At 45.0% G+C, this 22,522-nt stretch overlaps 1 protein-coding gene across 2 annotated transcripts in view; it reads right to left on the bottom strand.

Annotated features, from left to right (window-relative positions):
- Window positions 1-22,522, bottom strand: part of ARHGEF17 (Rho guanine nucleotide exchange factor 17) — a 419,270-nt gene that overhangs the window by 82,369 nt on the left and 314,379 nt on the right. For both annotated transcript variants that reach the window (XM_082245420.1, XM_082245421.1), the window contains exons 7-8: window positions 2,098-2,274; window positions 651-701 (exon numbers count right to left, since the gene is read on the bottom strand). In XM_082245420.1, coding sequence (XP_082101546.1) covers window positions 651-701; window positions 2,098-2,274 — 228 coding nt within the window. The remainder of the gene's footprint in view (window positions 1-650; window positions 702-2,097; window positions 2,275-22,522) is intronic.

The following is a 22,522-nucleotide window of genomic DNA, read 5'->3' as shown; positions in this document are numbered from 1 at the left end:
AAATGACAAAAATCTTTCCCTTTGTTAGTAAACGCGATAACTTTTGCGCAAACCAATCAAAATACGCTTTTTGCAATTTTTTTTACCAAACATAGGTAGCATAAAACAAATTGGCCGAAAATGTTAAAAAATTTAGATTTTTACATTTTTTTGGGGGGGAATTTCATATAAAAAAATGTGAAAAATATTGCTATTTTTGCAAAATTTACGCTCTTTTTTTGTTTATAGCGCATGATCAAAAAATCGCACAGGTGATCAAATACCACCAAAAGAAAGCTCTGTTTGTGGGAAAAAAAGGACGCCAAATTCGTTTAGATACAGCGTTGCATGACCGCGCAATTGTCCGTTAAAGTCACGCAGTGCCGAATCGCCGAATACCCCCTGGTCAGGAAGGGGGTAAAATCTTCCGGGGCTTAAGTGGTTAACATTGTATTGGTGACTACACAGCTGCACTAATTTGTGTCTTTCTGTTCTTAGGCAAAGAACAAAATCCCCTTTCTGCTATACATAAAGTATTTTGTTTTCTGCGCTGACCTTAAACTGAACATTTGGTTCTTGAATTTTTCATTTCGGCCATTTATTATTAAAACTTTCCCCTCCCCCACTCAATGACAGGATTCCAATGAGCAATGACAGCCGTGGGGACTTACCACTTCCACCACCATCTCTTGTCTCACAAACCTCCGGAAGGGAACCTGCAGCTGTAGAGAAAAGAACAAGCATGTAACATCACTGTCTTCTCTCTGGAGTCCAAGAGTCCATGTGTAAGACCACCCATGCAGTCCAAATTTGTAAGTAAAGTGCTTTTACTACTGCAGTACCTACAGAGAGCTCTATGTACTGAAGTCCAGCATCTACAAGGCACTAAATAAGAGCTCTATGGACTGCATCCACAATGCACTTACTAAGAGCTCTATGGACTGCAGTACAGCAGCTGCAGGACTCTAAATGAGAGCTCTACAGACTGCAGCACAACATCTTCAGGGCACTAAGAAGCCTTCCCAAAAGAGTTGAAGCTGTTATAGCTGCAAAGGGTGGGCCAACTCAATATTGAACCCTACCGACTAAGACTGGGATGCAATTAAATTTCATGTGCATGTAAAGGCAGGCGTCCCAGTACTTTTGACCATATATTGTATGTTCTGCATTGCAGCAGCCAAAGGAACAGACCACTTACTCAGAGCTTGATTTTTAGCAGAGCAGTAGCTGCACAAGTAGAGCACTTACTAAGAGTTCTATATATTATTCTTCATGGGTACAGAGCAGTTATTGAGAGCTCTATGTTCTATCCTTCATGAGTACAGAGCACTTACTAAGAGCTCTATGTTCTATATTTCATTGGTGAACACTTACTGGAGACCTCTATTTCCTATGGCTCTCTAGATGCAAGGACAGAGCACTTACTAAGAGCTCCATTTTCTGTATTTCATTGGTCACTTAGCGGGAGCCCTGTTTCCTGTAGTACAGTGGCAAGAGGGGAAAACTACTTACAGTGATCTCTGTAGGGGCTCTTTGTAGTGACAACGGGGGGAAACATTTAGCAGGAACTCCATTTAATACATTTTTTTACGTTTAAGCTGGACACACACTGTGCAAATGTTGTCTGATTCCTCAGTAACCATTTGAAATAGGTCTGTGGTCCTGCTGGCCTCGCTCAGTTTGACAAAATTTGATTTCTTGATTGACATTCGTTGAAGGCGCCTGCTGGAAATATTTCAGCCAAACAGTAGCTGCATCCAACCAGATGCAGTCACTGTTGGGGTATTTTAATAGACAGCCCCGCTGGTACAATAGCCTCAGCGGGAGACTTGTCCATCCATACTGTTTAGCTAGGATCGAGGAATCTGTTTTTTCCATTCAGCCCACACACAAAATCGAAGTGTATAGCCAGCTTTAGGGGCATCAAGCACCTATACAGTACGTCTTAAAAATGGACACAGAAAATGTGCTGCTGCAGAGCCAATCAGTGTGCAGTGCAGACAGCCAGCCCACCAAAACCAGCTTAGTGGCATGTAAGGGAGGTTTACATTTGTAGTCAGAAGACACAAATCATGCTATCGCCTGGTATAGAGGTATATAGTATTACAGGCTACATACATCCTCCATGCCCTCAATGTGGGCCTCAATCTCCTGCAGTATTCGGGTATCTCTCTCCGCCTCCTCGGCACTCCTCATCCCCTTGTTTATCCTTTCCGCCAGCCTCTTGATGTTACGCTGGGCATCCAGCAGGCAAGGGTGGTCTGGGTGGTCCTCGGGGGTGTGCTTGAGCAGATCCTGAAGGCAGAGTATAGAAGAGAGTCAGCACAACACACACATCAGTATGTACCTTATACACAACAAGCAACCAGAACCAGCTGAAGGGGAATGCCAAAAAAGCTGTTAGATTAGATCTAAAAAAAAAAAAAAAAATATATATATATATATATATATATATATATATATATATATATATATATATATATACACACAGGCATGCCAAGAAACATGAACAGATACGCCATAGTACAAAAACCGAGCAATCATTATAGAATGCTACATTTAACTTAGGTAGGAGACCACCGAGGTGACCTCCAAGGAGATTTAGGGAATACCCATATCAATTCAAACAAGAATAACAGAGATCATAGCTCAGGCAACAAGATCAGAGGATCCAACGATCTCTGGGTATATATTAGGGATGTAGAGCTTGCTCATATAGCACCAACGGGACCACAACCTCCACCGGCATCAACTGTTGGCCGGCGTCCAGAGAACGCAGTGACCCGGGAACCCAGAGCCAATTGAGAATAGAGGACCTGGATCCGGAAATGAATACAGCATAGCCTTCTAAATTTTACTTATTAAATTCAGAAACTAGAAACCACTGGGTTTTTAAATTTTTGCTAAAACAAAAAAAAACAGAAAATGTTTTTTAAACAAAATGCGTTTTTCGCCATATTTTTGTTATAAATTTTGCAAATAAACTTTCTTCATAAATTTAGGTCAAAGTGTATTCTGCTACATTTCTCGAGTGACAATAACCCAAATTGGTGTATATTATTTAAACTGTAGTAAAGTTATAGAGTTCACAAACTTTGGGATATATCTGAAAATTGATCAGTCCTGATGTACTGACAGAAAACCTCATTTGTTGAGGCCCGAAAATGCCAGGACAGTACAAATAGCCCCCAGAATTACCCCTTTTTGGAAAGTAGACAGTCCAAGGTATTTAGTAAGAGGCATGGCAATACATATACCTCATTATATAGGTAGGCTGTTTCCTACATACTCTCTCATTGCACAGGTATAGCATTGCATAGCAGAGCCGCGTCCTACATATTTCTGCATTACATATCAAGGCTCTGCTTCCTATGTATTTTCTCTTTTACATATGCAGGGTCTGCTTCCCACATATTTCGTCACTGCATATGCAAGCTCCGATTTCTGCATATTTGCTCATTACATATGCAGGCTCTGCTTGCAACTTATTTCCTCATTACCTATATAGACTCTACTCCTTTCATGTACTGTATCCTTGATTCCATATGCAGGCTCTTTCTACATATTTCCTCATTACATAGGCAGGTACTGCTTCATACATTTTTGCTCATTACATGTACAGGCTTTGTTTACTGTATTTTTCCTTAATACATACAGTGTGCAAGCACTGCTTTCTACATATTCCCTCTTTAACTATCCAGTCCCCACTTCCTAAATATTTACTCATTATATACAGTATATGGAGGGCCTGTTTCCTACATAGTAATGCCGCCCCTTTTTATTGTTGCAAGTTCTTAAAGGGGTCGTAAAGGCTCAAGTTTTTTTACCTTCATGCGTTCTATGCATGAAGTTAAAAAAACTTCTGTGTGCACCCCCTCCTCCCCGGAGCCCCATCTTGATCCAGCTATTTGCACACGAGCATAGGCTCCCTGGTTCTCTTCATCCCCATTGGTTGAGACAGCAGGGGGCGCAATTGGCTCCCACAACTGTCAATCACAGCCAGTGAGCCAATGAGGAGAGAGAGAGGGTGGGGCCGAGTACGCTCCATGTGTAAATGAACACACAAAGTAGCAGTCCCAGGAGGGAGCCTGCCCAGGAGCTCACATAGCAAGCTGCTTACTATGAGGGCACTCAACAGGAGGGAGGGCCAGGAGTGCCAGCGGGGGACCCGAGAAGAGGAGGATTGGGGATGCCCTTTGCAAAACCACTGCATAGAGCAGATAAGTATGAAATGTTTGTTATTTTTTTTTAATCTGCCTTTAATATCACTTTAAGGAAAACAAATAGATTCTCTAAAGGAATTATTAGGGCATGTTCACCCTGCATATGTCACGTATTTCGCTGTGTATTTTCAATATATTCACAGACAACCAAAAACACATTGCTTTTACCAGGGCTCATTCACATTAATGTTCTGCAATGCATTGTCATTCAAGTCCTCCAAGATGCATTTTACCATTCAAGTCAGTTGAATTAGATCCTTTTAAGAATGCACATAAATACGTGTGTAATTGCATCTTCAAAAGTCAAAACTTCAATAGCAGCTCATATCATTACCCAAACACTGTTTAGCCATTAAAATATGCAAGCGGCATTTTTAAGTATGGCCAGTAGGTGGCGCCACTCCCTCTCTGCATTGGCAAAAAAAAAAAAAAGGTCATCAAAGGTCAATAAAAAATAATTTAAAAAAAAGGTCAGCAGTAGTCTCAAGCAGATATTAATCACAAAAATGCTCAGGTTTTTATTTCTGTCTGTGACCCCACTGGAGGCTTTGCTTTCTGTTCATGTCACATGGGGGGGGGGGGGCAATTGTCACTGGGACAGGAAGGGGAGTACAGCAATAAAACATTGTTCTAACCGAGCCTCTCCAAACCTTTTTATCCCAGAGGAACCCTTTAAAAAAATTTCAGATTTCGGGGAACCCCTACTACAATTTTTTCATCTTGGGTTAGTGGGAATAAAGCCCCTTACATTGGTGGTCAGTGGAAGGCATGCCCATTTACAGTAGGTATCAGAATGCCACCCTTACAGACCACTAAAAAGATCATTGGGTTCATGCTGCGGACTTTGCAAGGTGGTGGTGGCCCCAGAACTATACAGCCACTATCACATGGGAGGCCAATCAGCCACAAACCAAGGAGCCCCTAGCAACCTCTGGAGAAACCCTGGCTGAGAATGGCTGTCCTAGTCCTTCGTCATTCTACTGCAGCACCCTCCTAGGTAGGTGCTAGAAGAGAGTATAGTTTTTGGGTCTTTCTGCTTACCAGGAAGATTGCAAGGTAAATTTAGAGTGCTCTGTGCCTACCAGGGAGCAGGATCTATTGGTAGGGTCTGCTCATGGTGCAGCTCAGCTTGTTTGAATGTTTCACACTGGTCCAATAGGGAGGCATATTGGACAGTGGGAGGAAACCAGACAAGTGAGGGCACAGGCATTGTTCCAGTCCTGGCTATTGGTAGAGGAAAGTGCCTCAATGCATGCTGGGTGACTATATAAATGCCAGGGGCACATGTGCTCTGGGTCTTCAGCTAGAGAGTGGGGTCCTGGAGGGAGGGGGTGGCTCTAGAAGTTTCCAGTGTGTCTGCTTCCACAAATAATCTGGTGAGGCCAAGTGAGATTTGTCCTTATCTACTGTGAATAGTTCAGTTGGAGTATCCCACTATTCCCTTCTCCCATCCAAGTTCCACAACAAATATAAAAAAATTCAAATACCCCTGGACTGTTTATTGAGTACCTAGCAAACGGGAGTAAGGAGGGATATATGAAAAACCCCCAGCAACTGAACAAGGTTGGTCCCAGGACTGAGGTGGTAAGTGGGGTCCCCCAAGGCTCAGTCCTGGGACCAACCTTGTTCAATTTATTCATAAACAGCATTGAGGACGGGATCAGTAGTTCTATATCAGTTTTTGCAGATGACACAAAATTGGCCAGGGCAATAACTGCACAGCATGAAGCAGATATCCTACAGAATGACCTGGACAAAATAACGGAGTGGGCAACGACATGGCAAATGAGGTTTAACGTGGAGAAGTGTAAGGTTTTGCACTTGGGGACTAGAAACATAAAAGCACAATACATGTTAGGGGGGAATGTGGTGGGTAGGAAAGTGCGCTGATTCAATATAGGGTGTGCTGCTACCTTAGAGTGTATGTTGTAGAATAGGTAAAGAAATCAGGTGCGCTGCCCTAGTGCATATGTGCAACATACAAAATTATGTAAACAAATAAACCAAAAATGCAATAATAACCTACCTCCTATCTAAGTGGATGCCCTATCGGGAGAAACGCGTCAGAGAGGAGGCGCCGCGTCATCACATCTAGACCAGGCAGCGGTCCGCACTGCAGGCGGACCCCGCCATACAGCTCCTCCGTGAGGGAACTCGCTATTATTGTCTTCACAACTGTAAGTGCAACCATTTGTTTTAATAAAAATCTACTGTTGGTAATGCACCATTGCGGTCCCCTCTGTTGTGTCCCCTATCATTGAGGTCGACCAGACTAAGGAGTTACAGCAGCCAATCAGAGTCTAGCCACCTTTGGCAGGATCTTCTTTCGTCAGGCTTTCTGACTGGGTCTGTTCCTCTTGGACACAAGCAACTACATCAGCCATCCTAGATTCCAGTAACCCCCGGCAGGACCACTCATCACCATAGAACCAGGCTTCTTGTTTGGCTTTTGTCCGGTAAGAGTCTAGGGAGCACGAGTGTGTCAGAGTGCCTTCTGTATTTCTGGGAACTTTTCTACCTGGCTGCATGACCTTTGGGGCGGTCATATTCATATATGCCCTTAACGTTTAACTTCTGGTAAGAGGCCAAGCTGGTGGTGGGACTTTGCACCTTCCAATCACAGTTCACCTTTCCCCAAGCTGGAAGTTTTTGTCACCATTTTTTGCACTTTATTTATGGACTTATAATATGGACGTTTATTGCACATTGGTGTATCACTAGTCACCTTCTGGACATTTTTTGTTTTACACGATTTGCATACGTTTTCATTTTTTTGCATTATTATTGCATTTTTGGTTTATTTGTTTACATAATTTTGTATGTTGCACATATGCACTAGGGCAGCGCACCTGATTTCTTTACCTATGTTAGGGGGGAACCCTTGGGGGAATCAAAAAAGGAGAAAGATCTGGGAGTCTTGGTAGAGGATAGACTAGGCAATAGCATGCAATGTCAAGCGGCAGCTGCCAAAGCCGGCAGAATATTAGCATGCATAAAGAAAGGGAGGTATTCCAGAGATAAAACTATAATCCTTCCACTTTATAAAACTCTGGTCCGACCTCATCTGGAGTATTCTGTCCAGTTCTGGTCACCAGTCCTCAGGAGGGATGTGTTGGAGCTGGAGAGAGTCCAGAGAAGGGCAACAAAACTAATTAGGGGATTGGAGGACCTTAATTATGAAGAGCGTCTGCAATTGCTTGATTTATTCACCCTGGAGAAGAGACGCCTGAGAGGGGACATGATAGCAATTTATAAATACCTCAATGGTGATCTCAGCATAGAAAAAAAGCTATTCAGTCGAAAGGATTGCATGAGGACTTGAGGGCATACAATGTGATTAGAGGAGAAGCGTTTTAACCTCAACGAGGAGGGTTCTTTACTGTTAGGGCTACAAGATTGTGGAATTCTCTACTACAAGAGGTGGTTTCTGCGGGTAGTATGGTGGCTTTGAAAAGACTCTTAGACGTACATCTCAAGGATCAGAACATTCAGGGCTATGTGAGATGATTACAGCCACACACACCTACACAGGTTGAACTGGATGGACTGTTGTCTTTATTCAACCTCACCTACTATGTAACTGTCTGTGGGTAATCAGAGGGAGGCCTAAGAAGTCAACACACACAAAAACCCCAATGGGGACAGTGCTACACTACTATAAATGCGTTCTTATTTTTGTCTCTATTGGGGAGGTCTCATTACTTCCGGTTACTATCGGGAAATCACCCTAATAAGTACACAAACAATAAAAACAGAGTCCCTAACCCTTCCTTAATCATCCCACAGTGGAAAGTTGGCAGCTTTCCATTAGGCTGTTGAAATAGCTGTACTCCCATTGTGAAATGCCACAAAGGGGCTTCCCAAATGTTCCGAGCTTGGCCTTTTGAGAATGGAAGTTATGCACAGGCACTTTCTGGGTAAAAAGTAGGTCCCATGGCATTTCAGTACCACGTCATGTGACCAGAAGCCAGTGAGATCCATGGCACTTTGATTCTATGTCCCTGGTGCTCAACCTTTTGCCCTTTCGTATATGAGGTGAGGCCCTCAGACCTCAGCAGGTTTTAGTGAGAACATCGATTAGGGTTCATGTCTCCAGTTTCCTATTGTCTTTTGCAGCATATCCTCAGCCAAAATGTCTCCTGTCTTCACTCTCTGACCCTCATTTCCTCTATTAGGTCGTCAGTCTCAACAGTCCTCTCAAGCATTACATATACAGTATTGAACATTATGTGCCGCCCTTTGGTGAGGTCAGGGGCCGCATTTAAGGCTCCCTTTAGCTCATAAATTGACAACCACTGATCTAGGTCATGTGTCCAAAAGTCAGTAAGTTAGATTATGTAACCTGCAGAAGCTGTCCACTGAGAGCACAAACATCAACAAAACTTTCGCCTCTCATGATTGAAGTTTAACCTCCCTGGCGGTATGATTGTTTCCGATTTTAGGTGCTGAAAGCGGTACCATTATTTTGCATATAATTCCTAATGATGAGCAGCCCAAACCAACTATTTATGTATAATTTTTTTTTACTGTGCGTTCTTCTTTATAACATCTTGGGTATGATAAAGTTTGAAACACGAAATCATAAATTATAATATAATAAATAACTATAAATAAGTTAAAGTGTGTATATATATATATATATATATATATATATATATATATATATATGTATATATAAGTACAGTAAAACTGCAGGAAAGGGCACTGGGGGGCAAACTAATGTCAATTTATTTTATTTTGTAATGTAATCCAATATGATTACAATGTATCAGTGTGTTTGTGAGTATTACTTTTCAAATTTGCCGCCGGTTCCACCCCCCTGCGAGCGTCACGTCGCAGGAGACGGAAGCCGGGGCTCATGGCATCAGACGGAAGATCCGGCCGCCGTATGCTGCAGGGACACATGGCGGGATCCCGGGGACAAGGTAAGTACCCTCTACCAGGATCCAGCGATGCTCCCTGGCGGTACCCCGAGTGTGGCTCGGGGTTACCACTAATGGCACTGAAATTTCACCCCGAGCCACACTCGGGAATACCGCTAAGGAGGTTAAAGAGGAGTTCCAGTCTGAAAAAAAAAAAATTAAAAGTCAGTATCTACAAATACTGTAGTTGCTGACTTTTAATATAAGAACACTTACCTATTCAGGGATCCCGTGACGCCGGCCCCCGAGCCGATTTGTCAATCGGCTTCGGATGCAAGTACTGGCATTGTAACTAAGGGAAACCCGCAGTGAAGCCTTCAGGCTTCACAGTCGGTTTCCTACTGCGTATGCGAAAGTCTTGCTGCACTTTCGGAATGGTCCCGACATCTTCTGGGACCTGTGTGTCCCCCAGGAGGCAGCGGGGGGTTGAAAGAAGGAGGGGCCTGAAAATGTCATAGATCACCGATCGTTGATCTTAGCCAGAAGTGGGAGCAGGTACCTGTCAAAACTAGTTACCCATTCCCCCCCAAAAAGTGCTGAATGTGGCAGTTGGGATTGGTGGCTGCGAACAAGCGGAGCTTTCCCTATTTGGTCTTTCCTAAGCTCCTCACGAACTTGCTAATTAATTTGTTTTTTAATAATGTCTTTCCACTTTCATAACAAATCTTATTTTAGACCCAGGGATATCATTGTTGGCTCTAAGTGCTTCTCTATGCAATGCGCACAGATTATGCCCGGAAGGAGGGGCCAGCAGAGTGCTGTAAATAGCTTCCTGAAAACATCTCTGCCTCAGTAGTCTTCTGATGCAGTTGGCTGGCTATAGGGAGGACTTACCTAATTATCAAAATGCCTTGTGAGGGGCATGGGAGTATGGGCATTCCTAGGCAGACCGTATTTGCATGAATATCGCACTAAGTAACACCCATGTGTGATAGTGAGCCTCCATGATTGAAAGTACTTAAAGTGGTTGTAAAGGCTGAATAATTTTTACCTTCATGCATTCGATACATGACGATAAAAAACCTTCTATGTGCAGCATGCCCCCCAAAGCCCCCCTAAAACTTTCCAGAGTCCCATCTCGATCCAGCGATGTTCACAAGAGCCTCGGCTCTACTGGGTCTCTCCCTCCTCATTAGGTGAGACAGCAGCGGTAGCCATTGGCTCCCACAACTGTCAATCACAGCCAGTGAGCCATGGAGGAGAGAGTGGGGGTGGGACCAAGACGTGCTCGGTGTTTGAATGGACACACGGAGTAGTGGCTCAGGAGCGAACCTGCTTGATTGCCCCATAGCAAGCTGCTTGTAATGGGAGCGCTAGGGAGGGAGGGGACTGGAGCGATAGTGGGGGACCCGAGAAGAGGAGGATTAGGGCTCCTCTGTGCAAAACCACTACACACAGGGGATAAGAAAAACAAAAATAAAAAAGGAACTTCAAGGCTCGGTTCACACCGCCGCGACTTTGGATCTGACTTGTGAGACCCCAAGTCCCGTGACATGTGAAATCCCATCTTAGTCAATAAGAGCTGTTTTAATTAGCACTACTGAGGTTGCTCCGACTTTAGAAAAGGTTCCTGTACTTCTTCAAGGTGACTTCTACCTGACTTCTATTCTATACTTTTATCAAAGTAGTACTTAAGTCGACAAGAAGTAAAGTTGCAACCATAGGTCGTGGCAGTGTGAACCGAGCCTTGTCACTTTAACTTCAACTAATGAAAGGTGAGGATCAGGGACAGTAAGCTTGGGGAGGAAGGATCCAGATCAGGGCTTCTCAACCAGGGTTCTGTGGAACCCTAGAGTTCCTCCTGAGGTTGCTAGGGATTCCTTGAACAATGGGCATTTCTGCCTCTCAGATACGGTCCGGTCACGGACCCCCCCCCCCCCCCCCCCGCGCGTGTGACTGGCGGACCCGATGTCTGCCGGTCACTCGGCGATCGTCGGTGCAGAGGGAGAAAGGCAGGCGGCTAATGTAAACAAGCAGCCTGTCATTCTCCCCTGTGTAGGAATAGTGATTATACGGTTCTACTATGTAGGACCGTTGATCACTGTTCCTAAACCTCAAGCCACAGCCAATCACAGTTAGAATCACGCCCCTAGGGACACACATAACCCCTCCCTCTCAAAAAAAAGTTAACCCCTTCACTGCCAGTGTAATTTTACAGTAACAGTGCATATGTATAGCACTGATTACTGTAGAAATGTCACTGGTAACCCCAAAAGTGTCAAAAATGTCAGTCAAGGGTCCGATCTGTCCGCCACAATGTCGCAGTCCCGCAAAAAAAATCGCAGATCGCCGCCATTACGCATTAAAAAAAAACAACAAAAATGACAAAAATCTTTCCCTTTGTTAGTAAACGCGATAACTTTTGCGCAAACCAATCAAAATACGCTTTTTGCGATTTTTTTTACCAAACATATGTAGCATAAAACAAATTGGCCGAAAATGTTAAAACATTTTGATTTTTACATTTTTGGGGGGGGAAATTTCATATAAAAAAATGTGAAAAATATTGTTATTTTTGCAAAATTGACGCTATTTTTTTGTTTATAGCGCATGATCAAAAAAATCGCACAGGTGATCAAATACCACCAAAAGAAAGCTCTGTTTGTGGGAAAAAAAGGACGTCAAATTCATTTAGGTACAGTGTCGCACGACCGCGCGATTGTCCGTTAAAGTCACGCAGTGCCGAATCGCAAAATAGACCCTGGTCAGGAAGGGGGTAAAATCTTCCGGGGCTTAAGTGGTTAATGCACACAATGAGAAGCTCAAAGTGTGCAGGAAAATCAGAGAAAGAATTTCAGCACGGGAGAGGAGGAGCATGACTGAAGGGAAGGCCGGGACTCAGCTTTAGTATTACTACAGAGCTGCATTCGTTTGTGTCTTTTATATCTGCCTGGAGATCACTTTGAACACCTGAGCTATTGAAGCTCAACTTACATTACAGTTTAGTCCCATCAGTGGTTGAAACAACTGAAACATAACCATTAATGTAAAAATGATATAAGGACAACAGGAAATGATCTGAGAAACCTCACCAGCGTACAGAGAAAAACTTCCCAATCCATTTTTATCTCAATCCGTTTATTGCTCATAAAGAGCCCCTTTGGGAAAATAAACCGCAGAGTATTTAAGGAATACCATTGCTCTTCAAAAGGCCTTAGAGGAAGCCGAGACTAAAAGAGGAAGTTCTGAGGAACAATAAATTAGTCTGAAGCATACAGCCAGATTTTCCCAGTCAAAGACCGCAAGCTAGTCAGTGTCAGTGTTGTCCGTGTATACGATCTTTCAGAAACGGGCAGACTGATAGGAATCCCCAGGATACCTGAACAGCATTATATATACATTTTGTAGGAGGTCATCTGTGTCTAAGAGCTAGCTGTATTATGGAGCGTAAAACTGACCTGGGACTGCACAGTGCTTTACAAGGTTCAGACAGATGCAAAACCCACACTAAAGTTCATGCCAGCCTACATCCGTCTGTTCCAGTGTGTCACAGTGCATATATTTACTATTGGGCACATACCTGACCAGTAACTGTTTTTTGGTATCTTGTTTCCCAATATCTTGCTTGTTTTGCAATCTGCTTCTGGACTCTACTTGAACCTCTGTATGTTAGTTGCTGACCCCACCTTGCTCTGCTAACCGTGATCTGGCCTACCGCTCCTATCTCTCTGCCTGCCTTGTTGCTGACCCCGTCCTGTCCTTCAGACCACAATCCTGACTGTTGCTGACCCCTTCCTGGTCTGCTTATTACGATCCAGCTTGCTGTTCCTGTAGTACGCAATCTGACTGATGGTGATCCAGTCCTGTTCTGCTGACCATGATCCTCTCCCTGCCATTCCTACATTCCTCTGCTCGACTGTTGCTGAACACATCCTGCTCTGCAGACCACAATCCTGTCTGCTGTTCTTGTGTCATTCTGCCTGACTGTTGCTGACCACATTCTGTTTTGAAGACCACAATCCTGCCTGCTGTTCAGGTATCTCTCTGCCTGACTGTTGCTGACCACATCCTGTTTTGAAGACCACAATCCTGTCTGCTGTTCCTGTGTCTCTCTGCCTGACTGTTGCTGACCACATTCTGTTTTGAAGACCACAATCCTGCCTGCTGATCAGGTATCTCTCTGCCTGACTGTTGCTGAACACATCCTGCTCTGTAGACCACAATCCTGTCTGCTGTTCCTGTGTCACTTTACCTGACTGTTGCTGACCCCATTCTGTTTTGAAGACCACAATCCTGCCTGCTGTTCCCGTATCTCTCTGCCTGACTGTTGCAGACTCAGTCATGGTCTGCTTATTATGATTCTGCTTGCCGTTTCTGTAGTTCGCCATCTGATGCTAACCAAGTCCTGTTTTGCTGACCGCGACCCTGCCTGCCATTCCTATATCCTTCTGCCCGACTGTTGCTGACCTCGTCCTGTTCTGCTGACCCCAAATCTGCCTGCCGTTGCTGTATCTCGAACAAAAAAAAACCACAGCAAGTGATTTTCACTGAGGTTTTAAGTAGAAGGCCCTGTTGACAACTTAGCGTAGCGCAACATGCGTTTAGGTGCCATTTATTCACACTTTAGAAAATAGGGTTTTGTCGCATGCAACTCAATAATGCGCCATGGTCAGCTCATAAAAAAAAAAGGATACAGGATATACTTTGGTGCATTTTTGGAGCAGAGGGCAACCCATTCAAAGGAATGATGTTGCTCAAAAAATGCGCAGTTTATTTTCTGATGATTTTAACTTTGCATTAAAAAAGCAAAATGGAGGTGCGCACCTATTTTGTGGACAATTTCTAGTATCTCACTGCCTGACTGTTGCCGACCTGATCCTGCCTGCTGTGTCCATGCCTTGCTGCCTGATTTGTGCTGACCATGGTCTGTATCCTGACTAGAGTTCTGCTCACAGAGGCATGCTCAGTATCCTGGTTGCTGCGCTCCTATCTGCTGTGCATCATTGCTCCACAGTTCCAAATCAAGGGGACTCCTCATGTCTACGTACAAACACGAGGAGTTCTCAGCTGTGTCTTGCAGGTTATTTGGGGTTTTATTTACGATGTACAGAAATACAGTCAGCATTACACGAATACCTTGACATGTTTTGCACCCTACTAGTTATATGGTAAGGCCTCATGAGTAGGAATTAGGGTGCAAAACTCATCAGGGTCGTCCTATAATGACTGTATACTGTGCTGCTTTGATGAAATAAAACAACCAATGATTTGCCAGACAACACTGAGTACTCCTCATGTCTATGTGCATTGGATAATAATGAGACCTGACAAGATCTAAAGCACCAGCACAGTCCAGTGCATGTATGGTGGAACGGATGGCCGGATCTCCCGAGCAGTAGTAGAAGGGGTTGATTTGTGTACATTCCGAGGGACCTAGTTTGCCACTCCACACCCTCACACCACCTTTTACCCCCATCCAGGGTTTTTAAAAGAATTCTTATCAGAAGTGTTGTGCCAATGAGAAGCGTCATATTGCCAATCAAAAGTGCTAAGAGGCCAAGATATGTTCCCCGTTCATATGGAGGAACATCAAATTTCCAATTAAAATGCATGATTGCCAAGCTGGAGGGTCAAGTAGCCTATATACACTGATCAGCTATAACATTATGACCCCTGACAGGTAGAGTGAATACCATTGAATATCTCGTTACAATGGCATCAGTAAGTGGGTGGGATATCCTAGGCAGCAAAGAAGCATTTAATCCCTGAAGTTGAAAGCATAAAAAGTGGGCAAGCATTAGGATTTGAGGGTCTTTGACAGGGGTCAGATTGTAATGGCTAGACTTCTGTGTCAGAGCATCTCTAAAATGGCAGCTCTTGTGGGATGTTCCCGGTCTGCAGTGGCCAGGACCTATCAAAAGCGGTCCAAGGAACAAAAAATGGTGAACCGGCGACAGGGTCATGGGCGGCCAAGGCTCATTGATGCATGTGGGGATCGAAGGCTGGCATGTGTAGTCCGATACAATAGAAGAGTCATTGTAACTCGAATTGCTGAAAAAGTTAAAACTCGTCTCAATGCAAAGGTGTCAGAATACACAGTGCATTGCAGTTTGTTGTGTATGGGGCTGTGTAGTCGCAAATCAGTCAGGGTGCCCATGATGACCGGTGTCCACAGCCAAGAGAGCCTACAATGGGCAAGTGAGTATCAGAACTGGACCACGAAGCAATGGAAGAGGGTGGCCTGGTCTGACAAATTCAAGAATTGTTTAAGGAACGCAACGACAAACTTAAAGTTTTGACTTGGCTTCCAAATTCTCCAGATCTCAACCTGGGGCTGGGTTTCGCTGCATCCAATTTGCATGACAGGAGAGTGTGACCGGCTCTCAATGGCGCCCGTTAACACATCTCCGTGGCGGCAGTGGTCCGCATTTGAAAAGGGTCCTGTGCGTCTTTAGCTTCGAAACAGGTGAGAATGCGATTCAGGCAGAAATTCGGACCGGATTTGAACCTGAATCGGGACACACCCAACTCTCTGCTGTGAGCTGCAGCCGCAGTATGTGTGAACCCAGCTTAATTCGAGCATCTGTGGGACGAGCTTCAACAAAAAGTCCAAAAACGTATAGGACTTAAAGCGGTGTTCCAGCCTCCCTTCTCCCCCTCCAAAAATTAAAAGTCAGCAACTACACATATTGTAGCTGCTGACTTTTAATATTAGGACACTTACCTGTCCTGGAGTCCAGCGACTGGAGCCGCCATTGCCGGTGAGGGAATGTGCATGCGCGAAGCGCGCTGCGCATTCGGATTGGCTTGGCGTTGGGAGAAGGAGGCCAAACTTCCGAGGGACAACGCCGCAGCGCCGTCTCCTGGAAGTGGGGAAGGGTACCTGTCAAAAACAGGTACCCGTTCCCCCCTCCCCCCTGAAAGGTGCCAAATACATTTTTTTTTTTTGGAAGTAAATACCTTTATTCTTTTTTCATCAGCACTCCTGGCTGCAGCAGCCTAGGCGATTACGTCACAAGACGATTTGCAAGGACTCCTGGGTTAGCGCCGTCTTGTATCTCAGGCATCCTTGCGAATCACCTAGTGATGAAATCTCACGTGCCAAGAGGGAAAGCCGCGCAGTGGCATTACTGAGCAGGTGCGAGATCAGGAGGTGCATGCTGGGTAACCATCTTCACCGAAATCCTGGAAATGAATAGAAGAGGGCTTCATATGCCCGCAGCTAACATTGAACCTGCCTGAGTACAACAAGAATGCTTTACTGCATATACAGACTGATTTTATTGTTGTGGGTTTAGTAACACTTTAAGGGATCTGCTACTGACGGTTCGGTGCCAGATACCACAGAATACCTTCAGAATTCTGCGTATGTGGAGATAATGGGCCACTCTGAGTAATGTCACAATGCTGGTATTCCCATACATGCTGTTATACTTTGTGTGATTATGAGGCAGATACCCCCCCCCCCCCCATTCCTTCCCCCTCCCCCCCCCCTCCCTTCTTCCCCTACACTCAATACTGCAGCCTTTTTCAACCAGGGTGGAGAGGCACCTTGGGTTGCCTTCAGGTGTGCCTTGGCAAAATACCTAGAATTTGCCCAATAACTGCATACAAGCCAGTGGGTGGATCAAGCCTGCCTATTAGTTACTCAAGCCTGCCTATTCGTTACTCAAGCCTGCCTATTAGTTATACAAAGCCACAGGTTTTCATTGTGCACCTTTACAACCTTCTAACCTCCAGTGTCCGATCAACCAATTATGTCACTGGTTAATAAGGAGGACATTGGGCATCCTCCCCTCTCCTTCAGCACCAGGGTCACATTAGCTGAGTGAGGGAGAGAAACTGAGGGAGAAGAGAAACATTGGAATAATAATCAGTACCAGGTGCAAAGGTGTATTTGCTTTAGAAGAATAAGTCACCTCTAATGTTGGGTGGCCTACGCATGTGGATTTGCTATATTATGCAAAACTATTTGTTTCGTTTTTTTAAATTTTAGAATGGGGTGCCTCGAGATTATGTGCAATTGCCCAAAAACTGCGCCAGCTCCTGTCACAGGCGGAGTGATACCAAATGCACTCTGCCTCCGCCTGTGACAGGAGCCGGCCGAAGCTTTACAGGAAGCATTGGCTCTGCTTCCTACAGCACAGTACTCGCCAGAACCAGCCAGCAATAGCCGCCAACAGTACCCACCAACACCAGCCAGCGATACCCACCAACAGTACCCACTAGCCATCAATACCCGCAAACAGTACCCACCAACACCAGCCAGCGATACCCACCAACAGTACCCACCAGCACCAGCCATCAATACCCGCCAACAGTACCCGCCAGCAATACCCGCCAACAGTACCTGCCAGCACCAGCCAGCAATACCCACCAGCAATATCCACCAACAGTACCAGCCAGCAGTAGCCACCAGTACCAGCCAGCAGTACCCACCAGTACCAGCCAGCAGTACCCACCAGCAGTACCCGCTAGTACCAGCAGTACCCACCAACAGTACCCGCTAGTACCCATCAGCAATACCCGCAACCACCAGCCAGCAATACCCACCAACAGTACCCGCCAGTACCAGCCAGCAATACTAGCCAGAAATACCCGCCAACAGTACCCGCCAGCAATACCCAACAGTACCAGCAAGCAATACCCACCAACAGTACCCACCAGTACAAGCCAGCAGTGCCCGCCAGTACCAGCCAGCAGTACCCACCAGCAGTACCCGCCAGTAGTACCCACCAGTACCAGCCAGCAGTATCCACCAGCAGTACCCACCAGCCCCATACAGCAGTAACCACCAGCATTACCCGCCAGTAGTAGCTGCCAGCATTACCTGCCAGCAGGACCCGCACCAACAGTACCCGCTAATAGTAACTGCCAGCAATCTGCAAAATAAGTAGAAAAAGTATGTGCATTAGCATGTGTAAATTGTTGCAATATGTTTTTTAATAACTAGTTGTGTTTTGTCATATGTCATGTCCTTGTTCATACATGTATGAATAAGGACATTACATTTTCTGGCTGCCTAAGTCACATATGCTAGAGATGCAACTAGCCCCCAGCATGCCTTGACAGGTTATGGTGGGTGGTCATAATGTTATGTCTGATGGGTTTATGTGTCCTGATGATACAGTTAAGTGCCACAGACAAATACAGAGTGCGACACTGCTACATAGAGGGGGCAATTGCATTGTTACACAGGGATGTGTCACGTTCCCATAGGAAGGGGTTACAGTGCTATATAGCCAAGATATTTTCCATGATGACACAGAGAGGGAAGTAGCATGTAACCAAAAACACATACACTAGTTATATGATATACCAGTATGAACTTTGCTCTGAGCCACATAAAATTATGCACCTAGCTACTGTATATACTGTCACTATAAAATGCTATATTTACAACCTTTCATATCTTCTGATAGGACAACATGATACACACACTGCTGCTGGAGTTCTTCTGGCTGCACACAAGGGTTGGGCACATGTCAGGATGCAGATTTGAGAAATAAGTGCAAGCAAAGAAAAAGTGGTCTCATTCTTCTCAGTAAAGCGGGGTATACACGGGATGAAAAGCAGCCAGTTTAGCAAGTCCAATGACGGGCTTCTGTCGAACAGGCCCTGATCAGGGTATTCTGATGGGGAAGCAGGAGGGACCCCTACTGTCAGAATACAATAGAACAGCAGGAGAGATCCCTGCATCGACATTGTTCGTGTTGATACGGGAATCTGTCATTTTTTTCCTTTAACCTGCTGGTATGCCTGCTGCTGTGTATGCCCAGCTTAAAGCAAAGACACTGCTTTGAGGATACATCTTTTTCAGCAATTGTATCTGCTTGAATAGAGTTCTATATATTTTAACAGGATTGCGCTTTGTCTTGCGGGCCTCCCTCCCTCCCCTGACTTCCATTACACATCGTGGGTCACTGCGACCCTGATGGAGGCGGTAGACGTAGAGCACTTACTGCAGAAATACCCAGGCTGACACGGCAACCCAGAAACCTGCTAACCGCAGCCAATGAAAAGAAAAAAAATTCTCTCACAGGAAACCTGACGTCCTATCAGATATAGAAAGCAAAAGCGTTATTCTAAAAGAATATCTGTAATTCTAGGGCAGGATAACCTTAAAGTGAACATGTCACACATTTTAGAAGTCACAAACTGAAAAAGCTGGCGCTACCCCTCTGGGGCCTTTTAGTAATACATAAATCACATTTTTGGAATTCTATCATCTCTAGAGCTCAAGCAACCAGGTCCCTGACTTAGAGAGGCTTTTGTCACATGCCCCCTTCCTCCCACTATTAAATGGGACGCCTTAGTGGCAAGTACAAAAGTTAGTGGGTAGCACAATGAGGGGATGCTGGGTGGAACAATTTGGAGGCATCTGAATTTCAGAACAAACGTTAATCCGCTCTTAAGGTGGTCGTAAACCCTTGTATATACCCAGCAAAGTGACTGGCCTCAGGTGATACACAGAGATGTAACAAATCCTCTTACATAAGTTGTACATGTTTATCTGAAGCCATGTCTTCTCTACATGTGTTGAACGTGCTGAATTATAAAGCTTGTCTGAGAGTTCAGAAAAAAAGTTCTGAAGTCACACTCTGCAGAGCTCAGTGAGGAAAGCGCTGAAAGCTGATTGGAGGGAAGAGACCCCCCCCCCCCCCCTTCTCCACACAAAGCTGAGGCTGTCAATAGGCTGGAGTTCCCTCCCCTGTCACCATTTTTCTCTCGGTGTCAGAAAAACTTGTCAGAAGTGACTCATGCTAAATAGCAGAGAAATTAAGCAGCAGACAGAAATGACACTTAGTGCTCTTAACCAGGGGTGTATTTTGGTTTTGTGCTGCCCTAGGCAAGACTAAAATTGCGCACCCCTCCTATGTAAATTTACCCCACTCCTTTTTTAACAGATGTGACTCCCTCCATAATTGAAGGACTACAAGTCCCAGCATGAACCCCTGAGATCTCACAAGAGGGGGGTGACAGGGGGTGGGGGAGAGAGAGAGGGGGGGGTGTGTGGGGGAGAGAGAGAGGGGGTGAGGGAGGGAGAGAGAGAGGGGGTGAGGGAGGGAGAGAGAGCAGGGGTGAGGGAGGGGGGGTGAAAGAGAGAGGGGGTGAGGGAGAGGGGGGATCAAGGAGAGAGAGAGGGGGAGGTGTGAGACAGAGTGAGGGGGGATGTGAGAGCGAGTGGGGGGGATGAGAGAGAGAGGGGGGAGAGAGTGGGGGGATGAGAGAGAGAGGGGGGGATGAGAGAGCGAGAGAAAGAGGGGGGATGAGAGAGAGAGAGGAATGAGAGAGATAGAGGGGGGATGAGAGAGAGAGGTGAGGGAGAGAGAGGGGGGAAAGAGAGGGAAGGAGAGAGAGAGAGAGAGGGGGGGTGGGTGAGAGGGGGTGAGTGAGAAAGAGAGAGGGGGTGAGAAAGGTGGCTCTAGCAACCAGTGGCCAATAGAGTCTCAGGTGGGGGGGGGGGTGGCTTTTTTGCTGCCCCTAGGCCTAGGCCAAAATACAGCACTGCTCTTAACTGAGACAAGTACACACTACAGAGGGATAGGCTTTGTTCATATTTTTTGCCTGAGGTATCCAACCACTTTAAGAAGAGACAAGTGTGCTTTAAAGTAGCTGTAAACTCTTAACTGAAGTTTGCTCTATACAGTGTTATCCATAAAACATACCAAAATGGTATAAAATACCATTGTTGATGTTTTTTTTTTTTCCATCCTTTGTTGCAGGTCAGTGCTGCTGTTCTCCTGCGGCCTCTTCTTCTCCAGCCATGGCTACTAGCATGTCCCAGGGTGGGTTTCCCGATAGCGACAATAGCGGACCATGTATGTTTAATGAGCACTGACTGACTACATGTTGTCTTCATTGGTACTCTAATGCCTCGTTTCCACTGAGCGGAACGGTTCGGGTTGGTACAGTTTGTAAGGGTTAGAATGGTCCGGCCTATTCAGGTGAGCGTTTCCACTGCAAGTCGGACCGCCAGGGGCCATGCAGGGTTCACACCAAACGTGGTGTTTGTTTTGTGCTTTTGTTTGATGTGAGCATTGACGTTTTCCTGTCCACCAATCAGTGGAATTTATCGTGTTACGCCAGTAGCTCCGCCCTAACCGTACCGTAGCATTTCCTATGGTCCTACATCTGAAGGAGGACCAGGAATGGTGCGGTTTGGTTCGGCTGTATGGGCCACTTTCATAATGGAAACACTCAAAATAGTGTACTGTTAGAGAAATTAAGAATGTCTTTATAATCATTTATGTATAAGGCTGACTGTGACTCCATTTTGTTCTGCTTGAATACAATCTAACTGGTTTTAAATGCCCTATACTATATATATATATGGTAATGGCTAGATCTCAGAGTTTGTAAGATGAAGCTTCTTCCCCTTTAAGGAAATGGCAATAAAAACAGACATTCCTCATTGTCCTGGGGGAAGGGTGAAGTCAGGACGTTTAACTGTATATATATGTGCCAGCTAGTTTAAGAAGGCAGACAAGTCTCAGATAAGAAGCCAACTAGGCTAGCTACTGTGCATGGTGCCCTATACCACGAGTCACAGGCAGCTAGAACCGGTGGGTGAATATCTGAAAATCTCCTGTACTTGTCTCCTCATATATGAGAAATAAATCTTCCTTGTAATCAGCTTGTGGTCTAAAGATGCTTTCCCTAACACGTACCGTACCGAACTGACCCAAACCGATCCGCTCCAGGAAACGAGGCATTAGTGGCAGCGCAAAAGCACAATTGCTAGAAAGGGACAAAGCGTGATCATAATATAAACAGGAAGGGCATAAACAATGACCTTCATGGCAGAGTCACCAGGAATTATTTTATCCTGATGGTGACAACAGTGGGCCATAATGTTTGTTGAAACCATCACCATAAGGAGTGCCTGCAACGGGGCGACAACGTAGGAGCATTACTGGGAGACAGTTGTCACCCCATAACTGGATGAGCCTGAGCAAGCACCTTCATGGCAGGATGACAAGGAACTACTTTAAGGAAAGCTGTAGATTTCAAAACATTAGAAATTGATTTAAAAAAAAAATTAGCATGTTAAAGCTTAGACTAAATTTTAGTGATTGGTTTTGCATATACTGTAAAGCCCATCTTATGCTGGCCATACATTACATGGAAAATCGTTCAAACTCATTTTCCAAAAACGAACACTTGGCCATGAGAGCAAGTGTTTGTGCCATCATATAATGACCGATAAATCGTTCAATGGACATAAATTAATCTGTTTTTTGTTCCGTTTTTTTCACATATACCTAGTGAAAACAGTTTGGACGAGAAAAACATTAACCTTTCAATTTATCGTTCGTTGAGCAGATAATTTCCAAACTTGTCCTTTGTTTTTTCAGCTAAAAAAACTTCACAACCGATTACCGATTCGTGTCCATTAACTGGCCGAAAAACGAAAGCACTGTCAAAATGGCCGAATTTCTGCCGATTTTTCGTATA

Source organism: Pelophylax lessonae, assembly GCF_965119305.1.
Source record: "Pelophylax lessonae genome assembly, chromosome: 2".
NCBI classification, from domain to species: Eukaryota; Metazoa; Chordata; class Amphibia; order Anura; family Ranidae; genus Pelophylax; species Pelophylax lessonae.
Note: the sequence above shows the minus strand (reverse complement) of the source record. Positions and strands in the feature narration are given on the sequence as shown.